Source organism: Desarmillaria tabescens (genome assembly GCF_030435595.1).
Source record: "Desarmillaria tabescens strain CCBAS 213 chromosome Unknown EV420scaffold_3, whole genome shotgun sequence".
In the NCBI taxonomy this organism is placed as follows: domain Eukaryota; kingdom Fungi; phylum Basidiomycota; class Agaricomycetes; order Agaricales; family Physalacriaceae; genus Desarmillaria; species Desarmillaria tabescens.
The window spans coordinates 1611875-1631320 of record NW_026848302.1 but is presented as its reverse complement, the minus strand read 5'-3'; the positions used below and the strand labels follow the sequence as shown (position 1 = coordinate 1631320).

General features: G+C 49.3%; 11 protein-coding genes across 11 annotated transcripts; 7 read left to right on the top strand and 4 right to left on the bottom strand.

Annotated features, from left to right (window-relative positions):
- Positions 1 to 55: 55 nt before the first annotated feature.
- Positions 56 to 1239, top strand: EV420DRAFT_676067 (mitochondrial import inner membrane translocase subunit tim23). Its single transcript, XM_060483045.1, has 5 exons — positions 56 to 413; positions 578 to 721; positions 779 to 889; positions 953 to 1099; positions 1169 to 1239. The coding sequence occupies exons 1-4, from the start codon at positions 113 to 115 to the stop codon at positions 1033 to 1035; spliced, it is 639 nt and encodes a 212-aa protein (XP_060337882.1). The 5' UTR covers positions 56 to 112; the 3' UTR covers positions 1036 to 1099; positions 1169 to 1239.
- On the top strand, positions 1240 to 2541 carry EV420DRAFT_676250 (velvet factor-domain-containing protein). The gene is made up of 5 exons (XM_060483046.1): positions 1240 to 1551; positions 1610 to 1932; positions 1992 to 2129; positions 2187 to 2429; positions 2493 to 2541. The coding sequence occupies exons 1-5, from the start codon at positions 1375 to 1377 to the stop codon at positions 2503 to 2505; spliced, it is 894 nt and encodes a 297-aa protein (XP_060337881.1). The 5' UTR covers positions 1240 to 1374; the 3' UTR covers positions 2506 to 2541.
- Positions 2542 to 2954: 413 nt separating this feature from the next.
- Positions 2955 to 3929, top strand: EV420DRAFT_1508035 (uncharacterized protein). The gene is made up of 5 exons (XM_060471415.1): positions 2955 to 3115; positions 3240 to 3274; positions 3327 to 3430; positions 3484 to 3569; positions 3617 to 3929. Exons 1-5 carry the CDS (start codon positions 3058 to 3060, stop codon positions 3637 to 3639), a joined length of 306 nt encoding a protein of 101 aa, XP_060337880.1. The 5' UTR covers positions 2955 to 3057; the 3' UTR covers positions 3640 to 3929.
- EV420DRAFT_1508032 (cytochrome c1, component of the mitochondrial respiratory chain) lies at positions 3930 to 5389 on the top strand. Its single transcript, XM_060471414.1, has 7 exons — positions 3930 to 4113; positions 4163 to 4210; positions 4264 to 4460; positions 4518 to 4815; positions 4866 to 5013; positions 5061 to 5246; positions 5295 to 5389. The coding sequence occupies exons 1-7, from the start codon at positions 4021 to 4023 to the stop codon at positions 5324 to 5326; spliced, it is 1002 nt and encodes a 333-aa protein (XP_060337879.1). The 5' UTR covers positions 3930 to 4020; the 3' UTR covers positions 5327 to 5389.
- A 26-nt stretch (positions 5390 to 5415) lies between these two features.
- On the top strand, positions 5416 to 7525 carry EV420DRAFT_1508029 (SAC3/GANP/Nin1/mts3/eIF-3 p25 family-domain-containing protein). The gene is made up of 10 exons (XM_060471413.1): positions 5416 to 5543; positions 5592 to 5732; positions 5800 to 5835; positions 5888 to 6152; positions 6205 to 6282; positions 6330 to 6464; positions 6531 to 6599; positions 6651 to 6780; positions 6830 to 7037; positions 7090 to 7525. The coding sequence occupies exons 1-10, from the start codon at positions 5512 to 5514 to the stop codon at positions 7304 to 7306; spliced, it is 1311 nt and encodes a 436-aa protein (XP_060337878.1). The 5' UTR covers positions 5416 to 5511; the 3' UTR covers positions 7307 to 7525.
- On the bottom strand, positions 7526 to 8946 carry EV420DRAFT_1508024 (tRNA-intron endonuclease). The gene is made up of 5 exons (XM_060471412.1): positions 8579 to 8946; positions 8185 to 8531; positions 7903 to 8129; positions 7720 to 7855; positions 7526 to 7674 (listed from the first exon to the last, which is right to left on the bottom strand). Exons 1-5 carry the CDS (start codon positions 8901 to 8903, stop codon positions 7534 to 7536), a joined length of 1176 nt encoding a protein of 391 aa, XP_060337877.1. The 5' UTR covers positions 8904 to 8946; the 3' UTR covers positions 7526 to 7533.
- A 91-nt stretch (positions 8947 to 9037) lies between these two features.
- EV420DRAFT_1508022 (sulfite reductase subunit beta) lies at positions 9038 to 14320 on the top strand. Its single transcript, XM_060471411.1, has 10 exons — positions 9038 to 9305; positions 9363 to 12430; positions 12480 to 12675; positions 12726 to 12985; positions 13038 to 13044; positions 13101 to 13515; positions 13573 to 13598; positions 13654 to 13774; positions 13826 to 13915; positions 13968 to 14320. The coding sequence occupies exons 2-10, from the start codon at positions 9369 to 9371 to the stop codon at positions 14153 to 14155; spliced, it is 4365 nt and encodes a 1454-aa protein (XP_060337876.1). The 5' UTR covers positions 9038 to 9305; positions 9363 to 9368; the 3' UTR covers positions 14156 to 14320.
- A 17-nt stretch (positions 14321 to 14337) lies between these two features.
- EV420DRAFT_1508016 (2-nitropropane dioxygenase) lies at positions 14338 to 15870 on the top strand. The gene is made up of 5 exons (XM_060471410.1): positions 14338 to 14732; positions 14789 to 14884; positions 14938 to 15328; positions 15386 to 15669; positions 15723 to 15870. Exons 1-5 carry the CDS (start codon positions 14562 to 14564, stop codon positions 15834 to 15836), a joined length of 1056 nt encoding a protein of 351 aa, XP_060337875.1. The 5' UTR covers positions 14338 to 14561; the 3' UTR covers positions 15837 to 15870.
- EV420DRAFT_1508013 (putative ribonucleoprotein) lies at positions 15871 to 17015 on the bottom strand. Its single transcript, XM_060471409.1, has 4 exons — positions 16956 to 17015; positions 16613 to 16816; positions 16210 to 16489; positions 15871 to 16159 (listed from the first exon to the last, which is right to left on the bottom strand). Exons 1-4 carry the CDS (start codon positions 16969 to 16971, stop codon positions 15883 to 15885), a joined length of 777 nt encoding a protein of 258 aa, XP_060337874.1. The 5' UTR covers positions 16972 to 17015; the 3' UTR covers positions 15871 to 15882.
- Positions 16999 to 18040, bottom strand: EV420DRAFT_675560 (pyridoxal phosphate-dependent transferase). Its single transcript, XM_060483043.1, has 5 exons — positions 17859 to 18040; positions 17756 to 17808; positions 17462 to 17702; positions 17239 to 17412; positions 16999 to 17185 (listed from the first exon to the last, which is right to left on the bottom strand). Exons 1-4 carry the CDS (start codon positions 17997 to 17999, stop codon positions 17311 to 17313), a joined length of 537 nt encoding a protein of 178 aa, XP_060337873.1. The 5' UTR covers positions 18000 to 18040; the 3' UTR covers positions 16999 to 17185; positions 17239 to 17310.
- Positions 18041 to 18223: 183 nt separating this feature from the next.
- Positions 18224 to 19095, bottom strand: EV420DRAFT_675554 (uncharacterized protein). Its single transcript, XM_060483042.1, has 6 exons — positions 18889 to 19095; positions 18825 to 18833; positions 18744 to 18774; positions 18610 to 18695; positions 18487 to 18556; positions 18224 to 18431 (listed from the first exon to the last, which is right to left on the bottom strand). Exons 1-6 carry the CDS (start codon positions 19026 to 19028, stop codon positions 18348 to 18350), a joined length of 420 nt encoding a protein of 139 aa, XP_060337872.1. The 5' UTR covers positions 19029 to 19095; the 3' UTR covers positions 18224 to 18347.
- Positions 19096 to 19446: the final 351 nt, after the last annotated feature.

The following is a 19446-nucleotide window of genomic DNA, read 5'->3' as shown; positions in this document are numbered from 1 at the left end:
GATCACGTGCGATGATCTCGGTCCTTGAAATTTTTGAGCCGGCCGATCAGTTCAGCTTGGATTCAAGCCACATCCAGCTTCTTCCGAGCGCCCCCTTCCCTATACCGTCCCTATGTCGTCGTCGTCGCAGGCCTCGTCCTCAAGCAGCCCAACAGACTACCTACGAAATGCGACATTCTCTCAGTCCCAAGACTCGTCGTCGTCGTCTGGCGGTGCTGTTACCGCATCTGACCTGCTAATGGGCGCGTATGACCCAGCAAAGCTGCACCCGCTGGCCGAGTTCGGTGACAAATTAGATTATCTTCTTCTCGAAGATGAAAAGACAAATGATATCCCTGGCGCTGGTACTGCTGTTCCCTCCAGGGGTTTTAGTGATGATCTCTGTTATGGAACTGGTACCATGTATCTCGGTGGTGCGTAAGATCTCTTTCATATTACCACTTTTGCTTTCCCTTTCTCGCTTTGGGCCTCATTTTACTCCCTGAATACACTCTCACCTTATCTCGACATCTCGGGTGTCCCATCTTTAGTCCTCTTATTGTTTTTCTCCATCACATGCTCACCCTGGTTTACCAAGGTCTGGCCCTTGGTGGTTTGTGGGGCATGCGCGAAGGCGCTCGAAGACCGCTTGCTGTGTCAAACACCAGACTGCGGATCAACAGTATCCTCAACTCCGTGACTCGACGAGGCACATTTATTGGCAACTCGGCTGGTGTCCTCGGTCCGTCCTATCAATCTACCGATATCATCTCGTACTCATACACTACTCCCTGTATAGCCCTCGTGTATAATGGAGTTAATTCTTCCATTGACGCTATGAGAGGAAAGCACGATATTCTCGGAAGCATGGGAGCTGGTGCAATTACGGGAGTTCTGTACAAGTCAACGGGTACGCACTTTACGTTCTAAGAGCCATTTCTCCGTGATCTTCACACCTTTTCGTCTTCCATAGCCGGAGTAAAGCCCGCGCTCTCAGCAGCAATTTTCATGTCCGGGGTAGCAGGAGTTTGGAGTTATGTCAAAAAGATCGTTTAATCGACACCTTATGTATTGTCTAATACTAATCCCTACTTCTTGGACCTGGCGCTTGATGGTATCTGTGAGCGGATTCTATGGAATTTTACATGAGACCCGACTGATGTTAGCCATTCAAAATCATCTGTTCCAGCTAGATGGCGGCATATCCTTTGCCATATCAGGGCCCCTGATCTGACATACTTCCAGAACGTTAGGTGATCTCTCCAACCTCGTTTTATTTCCCTCGTTGGCATTGGACGTCATCCCTTGGGCAAACACTATAAATCATTGTTGCCTAGCCACGACATCTGATTCCACTGTTCATTGCCACGTACTTGATCTACGGGGCAGTTTACAATGCTTGATCTTTTCACGTCCTCCTGCCTCTTGCCATCTCATTCCCTTTATGACTTCCCTCTCAGTGACGAATGTCATGACTCCAAACACGTTGCTTTCCAATGCGGTCGTTCGTCCTCCACCACTTTTCCTCTTGTGCGGTCAGGATTTGGTCGACAGCGCCACCGCAATATTAGGGTATGTGTTCAAATACGTCGCTTGCGTTGAGTTTGTACCAACCTGTGTCACCCACTAGTTCCGTCTTAATGCCGTCGTCTATTACAAAAACAAACGCTCATTTTCAAGGACATACGTTCTACGACTCAAGGTCAAAAGCATCGCCTCACGCCAGTTTTCGCATTCACACAAATCTCCGCATTCAACACGCGTCTGCAGAGAAAATATTGATTCATCACCGACTCCACAATCTTTTAGCAGCCATGTATATTCCCAAAATCTATCTCAATCCTCTTCCACTTCGTCCGGGCGCAGATCAGCTCCAGAATATCCTCCTCCTCATTTCGTTCGAAGGCAGCCCCGTATTCAAGTCTCGTCCCTGTTATCCGAATCCTATACTAGGTTTGTACGAAACTATTCAATTGGTTCATGATCCGTTGATATACTGGTCTATCATATAGAACCTATCAGCTCGAGGTCGTTCAACAGCCACAGAAAACAGCCGAGTTTCGGAATGCCAGCCTTTCCCGGCTACCGCTCACCCCACCACTAGTTGCTAGACTTGTAGTGAGGGATCCTTCGGGCAATCCGGTCATTCCGTACGTGGCATTACACCGCCGCATCTGTATACTCACTGACTTCCGATGGTCCAACAGCCAGCCGGAACTTCCATTTCTCATTGCCCATCTGTCGCTCTATACGGACAACGGGCTCACACGTATGGACGGTGGTTACACAATGGGCCAAGGACCGCCTCTGTTGTACGGGAATTTAGTTTCGTCTCTAGACATTCTCGAAGACCTTCAAGGAAACACGGGCCTGTTCTTTATATTTCCGGACGTGAGTATACGGTGGTGTGGACGTTTCCAACTTGGTATATCTCTGTTGCGAATTTCTAGGCTAGTGTTTTTCACCTTTTGGCTACGTGACTTTACTCATTAGTATCAGCCCTTTCAGTACAGACTCATCTGGTAATATCAGCTTGGCTGAGCAAGGCACCGTACTCGCCGAGACACGGACTCTTCCATTTGATGTACTACCACAGGATCAATATACAGCAGTCCGTGTGTTCTTTTCCTTTCGTTGTAGCCCTCGGCTCCCGCCACTTACTTCGCTCTTCCTAGCACAAACGAGACTAACGCAATCCTTTCTTCGGCAAGGTGCCAGGATGTTTTCATTTTTGCCACAGTCAAGCCCGTAGACATAAACAACTCTTCGTTCTTCCACGACGCATTTATTAAAAATTTCGCCTTCGTTATACATCAGCGCCCCCCTTAGGGATTTACTTTTTAGACTTGAAAACCCAAGCAATATGCTTATAGTCTTCGTCTTCAAATATCTTCAATGGAGTTCATTATTCCTTTACCGTTGGCACGACACAGCATTAAGCTATTTTTGCGGACCTTAAGATGAGAGACAGGTCTAAAAAAAAACCTGATCGAGCCGGTTGCATCGCTTTCGCTGCGGCAGCACGTGGTGGATGACTACATAAGATCCTCCCACATCCTCCTGCCATCCTCACACATCATGTCCGCCAACGACTATTACGGAGGAAAACCCCAAGGCCAGTACTACCCTCCTCAAGGTATGCGTTCTGCTCAAGTGGAGACTGCGTGGCCGTGTGGAATATCGTCATTTGAATGTCCTTGACCGCCACGAAGGAAGCTCTACGTTATTGACACCATGCTGACTTGCCACATCCTTCGTAGGCGCACCACCAGGACAGGGCGGCTATTATCCGCAGGTACATTTGGTCATCATTTTACCGCAAAGATACCCATTCATTGATGATTTAGGCACCTCAGCAGTCTTACCAGGGCTACCCCCAGCAAGGTTACCCCCAGCAGGGAGGCTATGGCGGAGGATATCAGCCCCAGCCTCAGCCCCAGACAGTCGTAGTGTTCGTCGCTCTCCTGAGATCGTCTTTGTGAACCCACTGACCCGTTTATACAGACAACAGCCCGAGAAAGGCGGAGGCGGGGGCTCAGGTGGATGCATGGCTTGCCTGGCTGGAATGTGTCTGTGTTGCTGCGCTGAAGGTCCGTCTGCAGTTTTCTGTGCGTTCTCGAAGCTGATTCTTTTGCAGAACTCTGCGAGTGTTTGTTTTAATCAAGCCTTATGGTGCAGTACGGGCTGTGGCCACAGACAATATGTTTTTCTTTCAGACACCATGCGGCTTTTACAGCTGCGACATGGGATGTTTTTATTTTTCTTACGCTTAGGTCTCCTATTTTCTCTTTATATATCTCTTAGTCGTACATGTATCAGTTGCCCCGCATATATCGAACAAGTACACCATGAAATCTGGAGCTGCCAACATCGGATGTTTTTTTTGTCCCTGAGTATATGCGGCTTCCGCTGGCGGTCGGTTAGGCGTTCAATGCGGAGATTATGATTGGACGACGGCCCTAGTTCCGCCTAGTTCCGAAGCCGTGAGCCGTGACCGTGACGGGCTTCACCTGCTCTTTCCTCCAAAATCCTACATCGAAAATGCTGTCAAGGCTACCCGCTGGGGCCTTCAGGAATGCCGGCGCCTTTAGAGCTTCACGTTCGACTTTTCAGGCCGGCTCGCGGTCTACTGCGGTACGAGCGTCATTTTCTGATACTGAAATGACATTCCAACGCCCCTCAGGTCCGCTTCGCCTCCACGCATGCTGGCTCCAGTTCAAGTGCATTCGAGGTCAGTATTTTCGTTATTCTTTATTGCTCTGACTGTAATACATATTGTTGTAGGCTTTCATGAACTCTCGCGTCACTCTCGTGTCGGCAACTCTCTTCACCGCGGGCACCATGGCTTGGTATACCCATCTCTACGGCTCTCTCCCTTTTATTGGCGAAGCCCATGCTAGCCACCTCAGCGATGCAGGTCTTCACCCTCCTGCCTACCCATGGTCTCACAATGGCTTTTTTGACACGTTTGACCACGCGAGGTATTCCGGTTTTGCCCGTCGTCTGCGCGCTTATTTGACTTGAATCTCGTTTTCCAGCATTCGACGCGGCTATCAAGTGTACCGTGAAGTTTGCGCCGCTTGTCACTCACTTGACCGTATTGCCTGGCGAAACCTCGTTGGTGTGTCACACACCGCCGATGAAGTACGTGCCATGGCAGAAGAGGTTGAATACCAGGATGGTCCCAATGACCAGGGAGAGATGTATATGCGCCCAGGAAAGTTGGCAGACTACATGCCCCCTCCCTACCCCAATGAAGAAGCCGCTCGGGCCGGAAATGCAGGTGCATTGCCCCCAGACCTTAGTTTGATCGTCAAGGCTCGCCACGGTGGTTCTGTGAGTCTCTTTGCGTTCATATTGATGCCCTCTACTCACGCAAATACCAGGACTACATCTTCTCGTTGTTGACCGGATACGTCGATGCTCCCGCTGGTGTTGAAATTCGTGATGGTATGAACTACAACCCATTCTTCCCTGGCGGTGCTATCTCCATGGCTCGAGTATTGTTCGATGGTATTGTCGAGTATGATGATGGTACGTTGCAGTCCATGGCAGTTGAAAGTACCTGACGCCTGATCCAGGTACCCCCGCTACCACATCGCAGATGGCAAAAGATGTCACGACTTTCTTGAACTGGGCGGCTGAGCCAGAACATGACGAGAGGAAGAAGTACGGAATTAAGGCTGTTATCTTGTTCTCCGCTCTGTTCGCCCTCAGCGTCTACGTCAAGCGCTTCAAATGGACTACGATCAAAAACAGGAAGATCTGTAAGTTCTCACGACTTCACCTATCACTGTTCGCTCACTGTCTTCTAGTTTACGATCCTCCTGCGGATAAGGGCCATTAGATACTGTGTATTGTAGATAAGATGATCTCAATAATTAGTCAACTTGCACATGGGAACACTCAATTTGTTCATGTTTGGATCGGGAGCCGATTGTCGTCGAGTCCAGCAGTGGGCCTCTGTAACTGCCACCTGTGACCATATCCTGCACTTCCTTCTCCTCTCACTAGAGCTTTCGCTTACTCGCGATGTCCTCCGCGTCATGGCCTCCACAGCTCAAGTGTGTACAAAACACTCTTCAATGGCTCTTGTTAACCTCGAATCACAGAGACTGGGTCGCAAAATGCCTAGGCCAAATGACAGATAGCAACAAAGTGGAAGCCCAAGAAGAATTAAGAAAGGTAATTGCTGATGCTTTCGCGGCACAAACACTCTGGACGACGGACTGGGCTGGGATACAATTGCAAAGGTCTTTGAAGTCCTACATATTTTTCCTGCCATATTATGCATTTATGCCCTGCTTTTCCTCCCTTTAGTTTGCTTCCCAAGCAGCCTATACTCAAGCGCAAGAGGTATGTCATCTACACATGTTTTGGAGTCTAACGCCGTTCGAGCCTCCCTCAGTAACGACCTGCCTACATCCAACAAAAAGGCCAAGAAGTCTGCACTCAAACAAGCCTCAAATCATACTTCGGACTTCAATAATCCCACGGCCTTGAATCGACGTGCACAACGCTTCCAGCGAGAACATGAAATCGAACGACAGAAGTCACTAGGCGGCAACGCTACTCTCAAAGCAAGTCAACAATATGCTCACTTGAACGACCGACCAACGACTCGCCCATCTTCGCCCTATGTGAACTCGGCTGATGATCCCGATGCGGACCCGGTGCGTGGGCACCTCCTGCTGGTATTCGTCATCGACTTAACTTCAGTGTCAGAACGTAATTGACTGGGACCGGTATACAATAGTCGGGAGCTCTCAAGAACTGTTCAAGGATTATCTGCGATTAACTTCTGTGCGTTGTGAGCTCGTCTTGCTCCAGCATCTAACTCGCTCCTGCAGGAACCCAAACCGGAGCAAATACGGCCCTACGCTGTCCTCCAGCAAACTCTTTTGGAACTCAAGAAGCGGTGGCGAGAGAAGTGTTCGTACAGCTGGATATGTAATCAATTTAAGAGTCTCCGACAGGATCTAACGGTGTGTATCTTGTCGTCCTCTCCATTATGGTGTTGCTTTTTTCCCTACATTTGACTCTCCGTGCAGGTGCAGCGAATAAAGAACGACTTCACCGTTCAGGTCTACGAAATACACGCACGAATGGCTCTAGAAAGTGTATGTTGTTCCTTCTTAAAGTCTGCATATCTTGATCTTGGGGCGCTCTAGAACGATATGGTTGAGTTTAACCAATGTCAAGCCACGTTGAAGACACTATATGAACTAGGAATACCGGGAAAACAAGAGGAGTTCACCGCTTATCGCATCCTTATGCTGTTGCATGGTCGCAACAGAAGTGGTCCGTCGTGTTTCCTCGAGACCGTAAACGACCTCTAACCTTGTTACAGAATTGAATCTCTACGTAGGTCAGCTAACACCTCGACAGAAATCGGATTCCGCCGTAAAGCATGCACTGGACGTGCAGAAGTCTTTGGCTATGGGGAACTATCACGCACTGTTCAAACTGTACATGAATGCCCCGAACATGGGCGGATACATCATGGATCATTTGATAGGTCGAGAAAGGGCCAAAGCTCTTATGATCATGACTAAAGCGTCAGTCTTCATCCTTTGCCTGCGATCTACTATTGAATGGTGTAAACAACAGCTACAAAACTCTTCCCTTGAGTTTCATACACAACGAACTGGCTTTTGACGACATTGAATCCGCACGCGAGTTCCTTACTGAACATTCCTCGTTTTTTTTCACCAACCCCAACAGTCCCGACACAGAGAAGATTCTCGACTGTAGGCCTATCTTACCTAATCTGACCCAGGCTTACGAGGAGAAGTATCGGAAAGTCGGCATCAGAGGGGCAATATGATTTTCCTACTCCATCTCCTATCATCTTTTATTCTTATTGCTTTCGACGTTTATTCCTTCGTCATGACAACATCCCACTGGCAATACTACCTTTCTCTTACAGGCATCATGCACCATTCTCCCACAACGCCGAGATAGCCATGGCAGGTGTATTATTTATTGTTGGACGGGATGAGTACGCGTAATGTCATGTATACAGCATTGCTTTTTAGATATGAATGAAAAACATCAATCGCGCATTCTCGCTGGAATAAATCTGCGCACGACGACCTCCCTAACGGAGTAGTGCGAAAAGCAAGCGGGAGATTTAAGCACATCCGAGGATAGTCGTGATCGTGCTGGTATGGTTACGTAGGCGAGCATCAAAGTCTGAAAGGAGTCAACACCAAACTGTTTGATGAATGAACATCGTACCTTTTGCACTTGAGTGTTGGCACGGTTGATCGTGCTGAGCCAGGACCATGCGAAAGGCGAAGCATTTTGGACATTGAGCACCGAGTTTTCTTGATCTGCAGGATCTTCGTATACGGGACATATGACTACGGAAAACCTGTAGGCAGATTTAGTGAAGGCCTCATCGAGGATGGCATGACTCACTCCGCATGAGAGAAGACAGGACCCCGTTTATACAGAAGATAATCAACACAAAACTTGAGTCCTCCTCTGACGACCCAGCCGAGAGAGCGATAATAATGATACACAACATAGTTAATCAGGAAAGGATTGTCGAACTGAAGCGGTTGCACGGGAGCATTTGGTATGGGAGGGAACAAGTGCACCTGTTGGAACATATTCCATATTTGCTCGAGACTCATGGGTTCGTGCTGAATAAAAAGACATTTGCATTGAGAACAGTGGATAAGATACGCAGTAGCTAACCGTATCAGGATTCAACACAGTGAGACAGTCAAAATTCCATATGAGAAAAAATGCTTCGGGTAGGGTAAGCTGAAGATGTTCAAGGTCTTCCAGTTCTTCCTCATCTGCATCTGGGGATGATGGCAACGGGAGAGAAGAAAGGGGTTCGTTCGTTGTTGCAGGGGTTGGTTTCCATGTCGCTGCGGAGGGAATGTTGGGTCCAGAAAGAGCAGGAGTTATGACGCGTCCTTCGGATTCAAAGATGGCCTCTGCCTCTGCGGCTACGGCAGCAATTGCACGCGCACGGTCTAACTTGAATTGCTTTCGTTCCGCCCGTCGCTTTTCACGGATCTCCTCAGATGTAATCTCTGTAGCGATTTTAGAGAGTGTAGTTCCAGGGAGATAGAGGACTTACGTTTTCCTCGCATGGTCTTCTGTCGGGCGAGCCAGCTGGGTTCACTCCGCGACAGGTCACCCTTGCCAAAGAAACCCCGTCTCCAAAGGAGCAAAGCATCTGAAGAATTTGTCACCCAGACGGAGCAAGTCGTGGGGTCGAAAATAGCCTCGCAGTGAGGCGTCTGAACTCGGGCTACAGATAGGCCGAGAAGGTTGAGTACAGACCGTATTGGCTTGGGAGAATCATCGGTGAATAGAATGGGTAAAGGATTCGAGTAAATTCTGTTGTTTTCATTTCGGCGGCCTCCGCCTTTGAAGGAGCTTTTGAAACGTCCAGATGGCATGATACGGAGCTGTTTGAGCTTGGCTCTGCGAAGTTTTATGACTCCAAAAAGCAAGTCCTCGAGAAAGAAATATGCGCAAATACACCGGTCCGGTGTCCGGTATAATCCGGGTGATCATCAGCCAATGACAATCTCTGCAATCAGTAAGCCCTGAACCACAAGGCCAAAATTCGCAAGTATACAGAAGAATGAGGTGCTCGTTACAACAAAATAAACGGCCTGGGACCCTTTCAATCAATGGCGGCAGCTAGGAATTCGGAATTCCAAGACGCTTCCATGTCCATGATTTCTCCAAACAATCACAAAGGTATGAGGTGCTTTATACGCCAAAATGATTTTTTCAGAAATGCCGGTTCAGCTTGCACTTGCACTTGCACGACTACCATTCCCATTTGCTGAACCGTATGTCCCTCTTTATTTCTATGACATTGAAGCAACCTTACTGATGAGCTTTTGTAGACCATCATGACCAGTACCGTTGCTCGGATCGCCTACTTGGCGTCGGACACCCTGGTGGATCTTCAGCTACCTCCGCCAAATACTTCCCTCTCTATTCAGACTTTCACATCTTTGTCAACTGCCTCCAGACAGAGACCGGCCATCGTATCAATCCCTTCAGGTGGTGATCCAGTAGGGTCCATCCTCCGAAACGCCAGTGCTTCCCTCATCTCCTTCACCGCATCAGCAAACCCCCGGACCATTACTAACATCATCCTTCGCATATCGGAGTTGTCCTCTCTACCACTCGTACTCCATTTTGCACTTGATGGTGACCTCTCTGATGTCCTTCTTCTACGGTCCGCCATCCCGTTCTTCTTGCTTTCCACGACAGCCCAACAAGCTCATGACCATGCCCTGCTGGCATCCAAGCTAGCTCGAACAGAGAAAAAGGCCGTCGTTCATGCTTACTATTCAAGCACCGCGGATATAGCGCAAGAAGTCCCGGAGGACCAGGTTGTCCCATTCCTTCTCGACAGCAGACTTTCTAAACACTCTCCGGCCGCCAGCAACGGTCATGTGTCTACCACCAACGGGAATGGTGTCAATGGACATACAAATGGCGTCAACGGTACAAACGACCATGCGAATAGCCATTCAAACGGCCATTCCGAAGAGTCTACGGACAACTCGGCCGTAAACGATCTTTTCAAAGCGTACGAGATTGTGGCTCTGAGCACTGTATCCCTCGTTCGTCGGCCCCTGAGGCCCCTCGTCTCACAGGGTGCGAGTGACGCAGAGACGATCATCTTCACTTTGGGCCATGAATTACCAGCTACAGCTGAGGGCGTGTCCATTACATCCGTATCTCTCGTTACCCCTCTCCCTCCCTCGCGCATTATTGCAGCCATTCCTCCTACAGCAAAGAGAGTCATAGTTTTAGAGCACATCTCTAAATGGTCGATGAAGTGGACGCCATTGTACCTCGACGTGGTCAGTGCCCTGCAAGGCCATGAACCACGCCCTATCGTTCAAAGCGGTGTTTTCGGCGCTGTCGATGGCATCGCCTCTGTTGACATTCTCAAGTTCCTACAGCACGCATCGACCTCCTCGCCGTCGACGCGGCTTGAGTTGAGTCCACCATCGGCCTCAACGCCTAGTAGCATTGCACCCTTAGTCCCCAAGCACGAAGCATCCTATAGTAAAATTCTGGCGCATCTCTTCGACGATCGTCTCGAAGTCGCAAACTCGCCTTCACTGGTCGCATCTCAGGGTGAGATTGCTACGACTCCCGAGTTTGCGTTGGGTCGTGTACGAGCGCAGCTGGAGCAGAGGCAACAGCTCATTAACGCTGTTCAGGAATTGCTGCAGAGCGGTGCAGTGGATGTGGAACTACATTCATTGCTGAGTAAATGGACACTCGCAAAGGATGACAGTAAGAAGAGCAAGGGTCTCGGGGAGGAAATTGTGGCATCGCTGAAACTTGACCCGCTACCGCATCCTGCTGCCACACGGATTCTTTCTCTCAGGGCACATTTCCCCGTTGTTTCCCGGTGGATCATCGGTTCTGATGCATGGTCGTACGATTTGGGATCATCCGGGCTGCACCACGCTGTCGCGTCGGGCCTGAATGTCAACGTTCTTATTATTGACAGCCTTCCATATTCTTCTCGCAATTCTGGTGAGCCCAGCAGGCGGAAGCATGACGTGGGCCTGTATGCTATGAACCACGGGGACGTTTATGTTGCCAGTGTGGCCGTTTATTCGTCATATGCGCAGGTTTTGCAAGCATTCACAGAGGCTGACCATTACGACGGGCCGAGTGTCGTCCTGGCTTACTTGCCTTATGTGTCGGATAACTCCCCTGCTCTCGAGGTACTCAAAGAGACCAAGCTCGCGGTTGATTCTGGGTACTGGCCCTTGTATCGCTGGGATCCTTCGAAGGATCGCGAGGGGAAGGAGCCATTTTCTTTAGACTCTGACTCGATTAAGAACGACCTCCAGCAGTTCCTTGACCGCCAGAATCACCTTTCTCAACTGGTTCGATCGAAGCCAGCGATGGCCACTGAACTAGTCAGCAGCTTAGGGCAGAGCGTGAAAGAGGCAAGGAAGCAGAAGGCGCAACAGTCATACAACGAACTCTTGTCGTCGCTGGATGCCCCGCCTTTGCTCATCTTGTATGCTTCTGATGGTGGAAATGCTGAGAAAAAGGCCAAGCGCCTCTCCCATCGCGCCCAGGCCAGAGGACTTTCCACCACCACCCTGGCTTCGTTCGATTCCATGCCGCTGGACAGTCTGGCTCAGGAAGAATACGTTGTTTTTATCACATCTACCGCTGGGCAGGGTGAGCCGCCTCAGAATGGACGTCAGTTTTACAAGGCGCTCAACGCTGCAGCTGCGAGTGGCGATCGGACCCTGACGAAGCTCAAGTTTGGTGTCTTCGGCATGGGTGACAGTCACTACTGGCCCAGACCCGAAGATGCACATTACTACAACAAACCTGGAAAAGACTTGGACTCTCGTCTAGAGAAGCTGGGCGGCGAGCGTGTTGTGGAGTTGGGACTCGGTGATGACCAGGATGCAGATGGTCCTGAGACGGGATACAAACCCTGGGAGCAGCTTTTGTGGAAGGTCCTCGGAGTCGACTCTATCGAGATCACAGAGGCCGAGCCTGAACCCATTACGAACGAGCACATAAAAGCCGCCTCACAGTATCTGCGTGGAACGATCGCCGAAGGTCTCCAAGACTTCAGCACCGGCGCTCTTGCACCTAGCGACGGCCAACTTACGAAGTTCCATGGTATCTACCAACAGGACGATCGAGACATTCGGGACGAGCGACAAGCGCAAGGAGCAGAATTGGCGTATAGCTTCATGATCCGAGTGAGGATGCCTGGTGGTGTTTGTACGCCAGAACAATGGTTGCAGATGGATGAGATCGCAGACGAACATGGGTGTGGCACTTTCAAGATTACGACAAGAGCTACTTTCCAGTTCCACGGTGTCATCAAGCGACACTTGAAGCCCGCCATCCAGGATATTAACAGGGTTCTCCTCGACACACTCGCCGCATGTGGAGATGTCAACAGGTACGTGCAATACTTTACTGTGCGTGACTCTCGTCCTTATGCAAAGCAGAAACGTCATCTGTTCTTCCATTCCGACAATGTCGAAGCTACATAGTCAAGTGTTTGCGTTCACGAAGGCCGTCAGCGAGCATCTCATTCCCAGGACAACTGCATACCACGAAATCTGGCTGGATAAGAAAATGGTTGCAGGGGACGCCGTCAAGGATTTCGAACCACTATACGGCGAATTTTATCTGCCCCGAAAGGTATTTGATCCAGTTCCTGTCGTTTCGCCCACGCTTACAGTGCCGTCTAGTTCAAAGTCGCTGTTGCCGTACCGCCTACCAACGACGTCGACGTTTTCGCCAACGATCTGGGCTTTTTCGCAATTGTCGGTAACGACGGTGAACTGACTGGTTTCAATGTCTCCGTTGGTGGAGGCATGGGTGTTACACACGGAAACAAGAAGACATACCCCCGGGCTGGCAGTATCATTGGTTTCTGCACTCCAGAACAGGGTAAGCTCGTCGCAGAGAAGGTTATGTTGACCCAACGGGATAATGGAAACCGTGCTGAGTACGTCTTCTGTGTCGACTCCCTGGTTTCATCGCTAACTACTCCTGTTTAGTCGAAAGGTAGCGCCTAACTATGGAACGGTTCTTTTTATTATTTTGCTCACTCCTGCATCTAGAATGCTCGCCTCAAGTATACGATAGACCGCATGGGACTTGACGTTTTCAAGGCGGAGGTTGAGAAACGACTTGGTTTCGCCCTCCAGCCTGCACGGCCATTCACCTTTGACCGCAATGTCGACGACTACGGCTGGGCGACAGGCGAAGATGGCAAGCACCATTTCTTGATGTTCATCGAAAATGGACGCATCCAAGATGAACCTGGAAAAGATTTCAAGACTGGTTTACGCGAGGTTGCTAAAGTGCACAAAGGCACGTTCCGGTTAACAGCTAACCAGCATTTGGTGATATCGGATGTGCCAAACGAGGAGCTTCCGGTCATTAAAGAGATCTTGGCAAAGTACAAACTGGACAATCTCGTGCATTCTGGGCTTAGGCTGTCCTCCTCAGCATGTGTGGCATTCCCGACATGTGGTGCGTAAAGCCTTCTATCATTAGATTGCACACAGCTGACGAGTCCGTCTCCTTTAGGTCTCGCCATGGCAGAATCAGAACGAGTAAGTGGCTTGGACGTTTGCGCATTTTGCAATGCTGATTCTGTTTTGCTTACAGTATCTCCCATTGTTGATTGACAAAGTGGAAAAAATTTGCGAGAAGAACGGTCTACGGAATGATTCAATTGTGATGCGGATGACTGGATGTCCGAACGGGTGTGCACGCCCTTACCTCGGAGGCATGTCGTACTCTAGCCTTGAAGATACGTTTTCTGACTTCAACTTCGCAGAGGTTGCCTTCATTGGCAAAGCACCCGGTTCATATTCGATGCTGCTTGGTGGCGGATTCTATGGCCAAAGATTAAACAAAATTTACCGAGGTTCGTTCTCCTCACTTTTTTTCTGCAGTGCTACGTTAATCTTGTGATGCAGAAACGGTCACCGAGCCTGAGATCTTGGCTATCCTAGAGCCCATGATCAAAAGATATGCTCTAGAGAGATTAGAAGGAGAGCGCTTTGGTGATTTCACTATTAGGGCTGGGTACATTTCGGCCACTACCTCTGGTAAAGAATGGTACGTGGGCATGGGTGGAGAAGGAGAATATAAAGAATCATCTTGATGCTGTTGTACTGGTTAATTTGACGAAATTAATGATGTTTACGGGACGAAATGTTGCAGTTTTGTCGAAGAGTTACCGATGCCGTATCCCTGAATAGGCCACGTTCATTCCAGCGACGTCATGCGCAGATCGTTCTTGGGAAAATTCCGGATAAGATCCATGGATCATCAAAGTACTTGGAGGTGAATTCGTGTGATTTTATGCGAAACATAAGAACAGCATCGACATGGCTGTCCGGTTTCGGGTTCTTAATAACCGACCGCATGATCGGTCGATTGACTGATTCAAAAATCTCATGCTTCTTGACATCCCTCTTCAGGCGATCTATATAACCTCCTCCTCCTAAGCATCCGGCATCGTTTATCCCCTCTCTTCTCTCTCCCACTCATCTACAACAACGATAGCAATGGCGGTCATCACTACGCCCATTACGGAGCTCTTCGGAATTAAGCATCCTGTACTTCTTGCTGGTATGAATGTCGCGGCGGGTCCAGAGCTAGCTGCTGCTGTATCCAATGCCGGTGGTCTGGGAGTCATCGGTGGCTTTGGATATACCCCAAAAATTTTGCGTCAGCAGGTACTTGCACGTTAGCCTCGGGCAGATTGTACAGTACTGAAGGCGTGTCTTGTTAGATCAAAGCAATCAAGGACGACCTCAAGGATCCTAGTCTGCCTTTCGGTGTCGATCTCCTACTCCCACAGGTCGGCGGAAGTGCGCGCAAGACAAATGTACGTGTTTCCATCTAGGCGTTGGTAATAAACACTAACAGGATCTCATACAGTACGATTACACCAAAGGAAAGCTTGATGAACTTATCGATGTAATTATTGAAGAGAAGACGTCTCTCTTTGTCTGCGCTGTTGGAGTACCCCCCAAGGAAGTTGTCGAGCGCCTGCACAAGGCCAAGATACCCGTTATGAATATGGTCGGCCATCCAAAACACGTCGCTAAAGCCTTGGAGGTCGGTGTGGACATCATTTGCGCTCAGGCTGGCGAGGGCGGCGGGCACACTGGGGACACGCCCGCCAGTATTCTGATCCCGGCGTGCGTGGATGCTGTCAAGGGACACAAGGCGCCGCTAAATGGGCAACCAGTGTATGTCATCGGGGCAGGCGCGGTCTATGACGGTAGGTCCTTGGCTGCTAATCTCGCCTGGGGCGCCCAAGCAGTTTGTACGTCGATTATGCTTCCTCGCTTCACTATTCGTGAACACTGACACGTAAGGGTAGGGGTTGGAACGCGTTTTGTGGCATCTGTCGAGGCTGGAGCACCCAAAATTCACAAGGACCTTATCGTAAAAGCTGGGTACGACGATGCTATCACCACCCTTATCTTCACTGGTCGGCCGCTACGCGTTCTTAAGACGCCTTATGTAGCAGATTGGGAGACAAATCGCCAGGCTGAAATCAAGGAGTTGACTTCAAAGGGGGTCATCCCAGCCAACTGGGATATTGAACAACATCCGGAGAAATCTATGGAAGGTCGTCCTTGGTTAATGGGTAAAGTTTCAGGGGTATATCTTCTGACTTGTTCATCCTGATCACCAAACTTATCGATATTTTTCAGCTCATCAAGGACATCTTGCCTGCGAAGGATATTTTGGAGAATATGGTGAATGAAGCAGCTGAAATTTTACAACATAATTCATCTCTCGTCAAATCAGCCAAGGCAAAATTGTAGCCGTTATATTCTGGTGGATCTATTTATTCGCATGTGTATATACACTTCAATCATACTCCGGATTATTCTTATCGTGCTCCAATGCTGGGAAATTATTCCTCTGTTGCTCTTCCTCCCATCTTGCTCTCTCACCCACCTTCCGTGAGTTGCTATTATCTTTGGCTCTACTTACCCGAATTCTACCCCCAAACGCCAAAGTACCGTCCAGCTTTTTCGCCGCCTCTCCCGCCTCCGTGGCATTCGTAAAATCCACGAAGACATAAAAATGGTTGCGCGGACCTGGCCTGTGGACGGGTGGGGAAATCATCTTGCTCACAGCCTCCCTGTGAATTAACGGTTAATGCTATCAATTTATATGTTGAACGCAACTCACAATTGAAAGCCGCGGAAAAGCTCACGAATGTTCTCATTGAGGACGCGATGAGAAGCCATAGTCGGCAGCCCGCCGACGTACAATCGCTTCCCTTGAGCTGCATATCCTTCCCAGTGATCTGAGGCATTCGATTCGCGCCAGCCTTCGAAAACGAGCGGGAAGATTTTCGGCGACGGATGCGGCCTCGGCCTCCTGGCTTTGCCTGGACCAATCTTCACTGGTCTTCCCAAAAAGTCGCGCTGGTTGAGGTCTGCCATTGCACGATTGGCTTCCTCCCTTACTCCCGAAGATCGACAAAGCAATACGAGAGGTTCCGGCCCGTGAAGGGGTCGATGGAGATATCAATTCGTTTTCTGTAGGCGCGCGTTATTAGGAGTACCGAATAGAGGATAATGTCGAACACCGGTGTAACCATCTCCTTCGAATAATGCCTGGACGTCCTGTTTCTTCGCCATATAGGGAAGATTCCCTACATATAAGCGGCGTCCTTCCTCGATGGCTTGCAAAGCGCTAGCGTCACTCTCCAGATAATCTTCATCTTTGTGAGCAGGCAACAGTCCTTCCTTGGCCTTCGACTGTTCCAATGGACGAGATTCAAAAGTGCGCACTGCTATGAAAGGCAGGCTGCCGACGAGAATGATAGGTTGCCGGTAGAGCGTTGTTTTTTGCTAGGAAAAGAGGATGGCAAGTGGCGACGAGTCATTATTAGCTTTGGAACGCCAATTTGAAGACAGCGTCTGAGGGACTGAGTGAGTTGCTCATAGTCAAATCCAAGTTCAATCTCAGCTCAAATACCGCTGTCGGATCGTAAGACGCTATGTGGTGAGGGGTATTGCTTGCAAATTACACAACTCTACATGTTTGTTACTGGATTCATTTCTATTTCGTGAGCGCAGCCTTCAGGACATCCTGCAACGACGCAACCACTTTATCTACATCTCCGCGTTCGGGATCAACCGCCGTAACTCCCATATGTCTGGATATCCGTTAAGCATGCATGATTTAAGAATGAGAGACAAGTATACACACCCAATACGGAAGTACTTGTCTAAAGAGAAAGAGAACATTTAGCCTGAAGACACTGAGCGACATAACAGAAGATCACCTTTGATTGCCGTGTGCAGACCTCCTGCAACGACAATTCCCTTCTGATTCAAGGGACCGATAACTGTCTGCCGCACTAACTCCGGCAGGGAAATATAGCTTTGAAAATATTAAGTTGACATCGAGGGAGTCAAATCAGTTGACGCACCGCTGTCATTCCATTGGCGGCATATGCAGGATCCGTCGGGACCTGCTTGATTCCCAGGTCTGCGGCTACACCCTTGATACGCTGGCTGACTTCCTTATGCAGCCTGAACCGTTCAGGTAATGAAGGCTTTGATTTCGTGATTTGGCTGAGGGAAGCATGGTACGCGTAGATGAGGTTGACGGGCGGCGTTGCGAAGTAAGCTGCGTTCCCGCTTTCGTACGCTTTCATGATTGGTAGCCATCTACATGCAAAAATTTGTCAAACATAATTACGAAGAACCTATAGGATACGAACTTCTTCCAGCTGGCATAATATGAAGTTACAGGTGTCTTTCGTGATTCGAATTTCTGTAGAAAGTTCTGTAAAGCCCGGCAGTGACTTGATGAAAACTAGTCACCTGAATTGCCCTCTTGCTCGCTATAAGAATACTCAACCCTGGAGGGGTGCCGAGACCTTTTTGACTAGCAGTCAAAACAACATCAAGATCCCATTCATCCATGAGTATCTCTTCACTGGCAACTGAGCAAACAGCATCCATTACGACCTAAACTGCCTTTCAGTACGCGTCTTGTCGAGCAGGAAACGCGATGCTCTCACCAGTGCATCTGGCGAAACTCGGCGAACTGTTTCGACAATTGCCTTCGCGTCCGACAGTACCCCTAAAATAATGATCAATGAAGGTCAAGGCAGTCGAAATGTAAACGCACCTGTTGAAGTGTCGACATGGGTGAATGTAACAACCTTATAGTTTTTCGCCTTCAACGCCTTTTCTATTTCACTCTGGCTTACAAGCGGCTCCAATGTCGGCCTTGACCTGAGTTGCTTTCCCGCCGTATGTATCTATACTATTCCGGAAGTCAGTAAAGACGAATTACACGAGTGTACCTCACCAATCGGCAAAGCTGTCTCCAAAGTAGCCGCTATGCAGTACGAGTACGTCCTCTCCGGGTTCTATCAGGTTGGCGGCGACCTGGGAGAAGATGGTATGTTAGAGGTTCTTTCTGGGCCACAAAGCCGTGACATGCCTGGTCCCATCCCAAGGTTCCACTGCCGCTAATCAAAAACGGCTGTCCTTCGGCTGAAAACACGACATCCCTGACCCCCCACATGAACAAATTATCTCCGGCGATGTCAAGAAACACTCGAACCTGGTCATCCGGATGCAGTCGCCAAAGACAGGAACGAATTCTGGCGACACATGGGACATGGATGGATGGGCGTTTGCGTAGAGAACCTAGACATGGTCAGGTAGAGCCGGGGAAGGTTGTGACAGTCTCCTCACTTCATCGGATACTTCGATGGGCCCCGGAATACTTTGGAGGGAATGAGAAACGATCACTGATAGCAGTACAGTCGTCCTTACACCAATAGCCTTTCCAACGACTTTAGATTGAGGACCGATACCAGAGCATACGGTCGCGACTCACTTGTGAGGTGCCTGCTTGAAACCTTGTGTGGCCATAGTATACGTCCGTCGGGATACGCGGCGGGCAAGGGAGGGTAACACGGCTGAGATGGTGGTACGGAAGGAAGAACGGTACGGCAAGGTGAGATAGGGCAGGAGCATTATTTATTATTATCAAAATGGAAGGAAGAGACAGTCTGGCAGTCTGAATCAAATACTCCAGGCCCGGCCGGCACAAAAATAAAAAAATTCCCCCATGGCTTGCCTTTAGACCTTCAGCGTCGCGCCGTACGGACTTCCGCATCTCGACATCCTTGAGGCGATCAGGGATTATCAGGAAATATGCAAATAAATCTTATCGTTCCTGTCGTCGGAATATCTTTGTATTCGTATATATGCACAACGGATGCCCGTCATACTGTTTGAGTCCGTACTCCTCGAGCATTAAACATCTACCGTTCAATTGCTTATAGTGGAAGCTTACCGCTGTACGACCCGTCTTTTACTTTTACGGACAGTAAACTCCAGTTCCCGGACAATGTCTATGATCATGCGACGAGTATGATTCTCACCGTCATGG

Coding starts and splice junctions, on each gene's coding strand:
- EV420DRAFT_676067 (XM_060483045.1), top strand. CDS start 113: ATGTCGTCGTCGTCGCAGGCCTCGTCCTCAAGCAGCCCAACAGACTAC. Junction 414..577: donor TGGTACCATGTATCTCGGTG/GTGCGTAAGATC, acceptor TGGTTTACCAAG/GTCTGGCCCTTGGTGGTTTG. Junction 890..952: donor AGTTCTGTACAAGTCAACGG/GTACGCACTTTA, acceptor CGTCTTCCATAG/CCGGAGTAAAGCCCGCGCTC.
- EV420DRAFT_676250 (XM_060483046.1), top strand. CDS start 1,375: ATGCTTGATCTTTTCACGTCCTCCTGCCTCTTGCCATCTCATTCCCTT. Junction 1,552..1,609: donor AGCGCCACCGCAATATTAGG/GTATGTGTTCAA, acceptor GTCACCCACTAG/TTCCGTCTTAATGCCGTCGT. Junction 1,933..1,991: donor TTATCCGAATCCTATACTAG/GTTTGTACGAAA, acceptor TCTATCATATAG/AACCTATCAGCTCGAGGTCG.
- EV420DRAFT_1508035 (XM_060471415.1), top strand. CDS start 3,058: ATGTCCGCCAACGACTATTACGGAGGAAAACCCCAAGGCCAGTACTAC. Junction 3,275..3,326: donor AGGGCGGCTATTATCCGCAG/GTACATTTGGTC, acceptor TTGATGATTTAG/GCACCTCAGCAGTCTTACCA. Junction 3,570..3,616: donor TCTGTGTTGCTGCGCTGAAG/GTCCGTCTGCAG, acceptor ATTCTTTTGCAG/AACTCTGCGAGTGTTTGTTT.
- EV420DRAFT_1508032 (XM_060471414.1), top strand. CDS start 4,021: ATGCTGTCAAGGCTACCCGCTGGGGCCTTCAGGAATGCCGGCGCCTTT. Junction 4,211..4,263: donor CCAGTTCAAGTGCATTCGAG/GTCAGTATTTTC, acceptor ATATTGTTGTAG/GCTTTCATGAACTCTCGCGT. Junction 4,461..4,517: donor GACACGTTTGACCACGCGAG/GTATTCCGGTTT, acceptor CTCGTTTTCCAG/CATTCGACGCGGCTATCAAG.
- EV420DRAFT_1508029 (XM_060471413.1), top strand. CDS start 5,512: ATGTCCTCCGCGTCATGGCCTCCACAGCTCAA. Junction 6,465..6,530: donor GTCTCCGACAGGATCTAACG/GTGTGTATCTTG, acceptor CTCTCCGTGCAG/GTGCAGCGAATAAAGAACGA. Junction 6,600..6,650: donor CACGAATGGCTCTAGAAAGT/GTATGTTGTTCC, acceptor GGGGCGCTCTAG/AACGATATGGTTGAGTTTAA.
- EV420DRAFT_1508024 (XM_060471412.1), bottom strand. CDS start 8,903: ATGCCATCTGGACGTTTCAAAAGCTCCTTCAAAGGCGGAGGCCGCCGA. Junction 8,532..8,578: donor GAAGACCATGCGAGGAAAAC/GTAAGTCCTCTA, acceptor AAATCGCTACAG/AGATTACATCTGAGGAGATC. Junction 7,675..7,719: donor CCAACACTCAAGTGCAAAAG/GTACGATGTTCA, acceptor GACTCCTTTCAG/ACTTTGATGCTCGCCTACGT.
- EV420DRAFT_1508022 (XM_060471411.1), top strand. CDS start 9,369: ATGACCAGTACCGTTGCTCGGATCGCCTACTTGGCGTCGGACACCCTG. Junction 13,516..13,572: donor TGTGGCATTCCCGACATGTG/GTGCGTAAAGCC, acceptor CGTCTCCTTTAG/GTCTCGCCATGGCAGAATCA. Junction 13,599..13,653: donor CCATGGCAGAATCAGAACGA/GTAAGTGGCTTG, acceptor TTTTGCTTACAG/TATCTCCCATTGTTGATTGA.
- EV420DRAFT_1508016 (XM_060471410.1), top strand. CDS start 14,562: ATGGCGGTCATCACTACGCCCATTACGGAGCTCTTCGGAATTAAGCAT. Junction 14,885..14,937: donor GAAGTGCGCGCAAGACAAAT/GTACGTGTTTCC, acceptor GATCTCATACAG/TACGATTACACCAAAGGAAA. Junction 15,329..15,385: donor CTGGGGCGCCCAAGCAGTTT/GTACGTCGATTA, acceptor ACGTAAGGGTAG/GGGTTGGAACGCGTTTTGTG.
- EV420DRAFT_1508013 (XM_060471409.1), bottom strand. Junction 16,490..16,612: donor CGAAGGAGATGGTTACACCG/GTGTTCGACATT, acceptor GATCTTCGGGAG/TAAGGGAGGAAGCCAATCGT. Junction 16,160..16,209: donor CTTTTCCGCGGCTTTCAATT/GTGAGTTGCGTT, acceptor GTTAATTCACAG/GGAGGCTGTGAGCAAGATGA.
- EV420DRAFT_675560 (XM_060483043.1), bottom strand. CDS start 17,999: ATGGATGCTGTTTGCTCAGTTGCCAGTGAAGAGATACTCATGGATGAA. Junction 17,809..17,858: donor CGAGCAAGAGGGCAATTCAG/GTGACTAGTTTT, acceptor AACTTTCTACAG/AAATTCGAATCACGAAAGAC. Junction 17,413..17,461: donor CCGCCAATGGAATGACAGCG/GTGCGTCAACTG, acceptor ATATTTTCAAAG/CTATATTTCCCTGCCGGAGT.
- EV420DRAFT_675554 (XM_060483042.1), bottom strand. CDS start 19,028: ATGCTCCTGCCCTATCTCACCTTGCCGTACCGTTCTTCCTTCCGTACC. Junction 18,696..18,743: donor CCATCGAAGTATCCGATGAA/GTGAGGAGACTG, acceptor GACCATGTCTAG/GTTCTCTACGCAAACGCCCA. Junction 18,432..18,486: donor GAACCTTGGGATGGGACCAG/GCATGTCACGGC, acceptor ATCTTCTCCCAG/GTCGCCGCCAACCTGATAGA.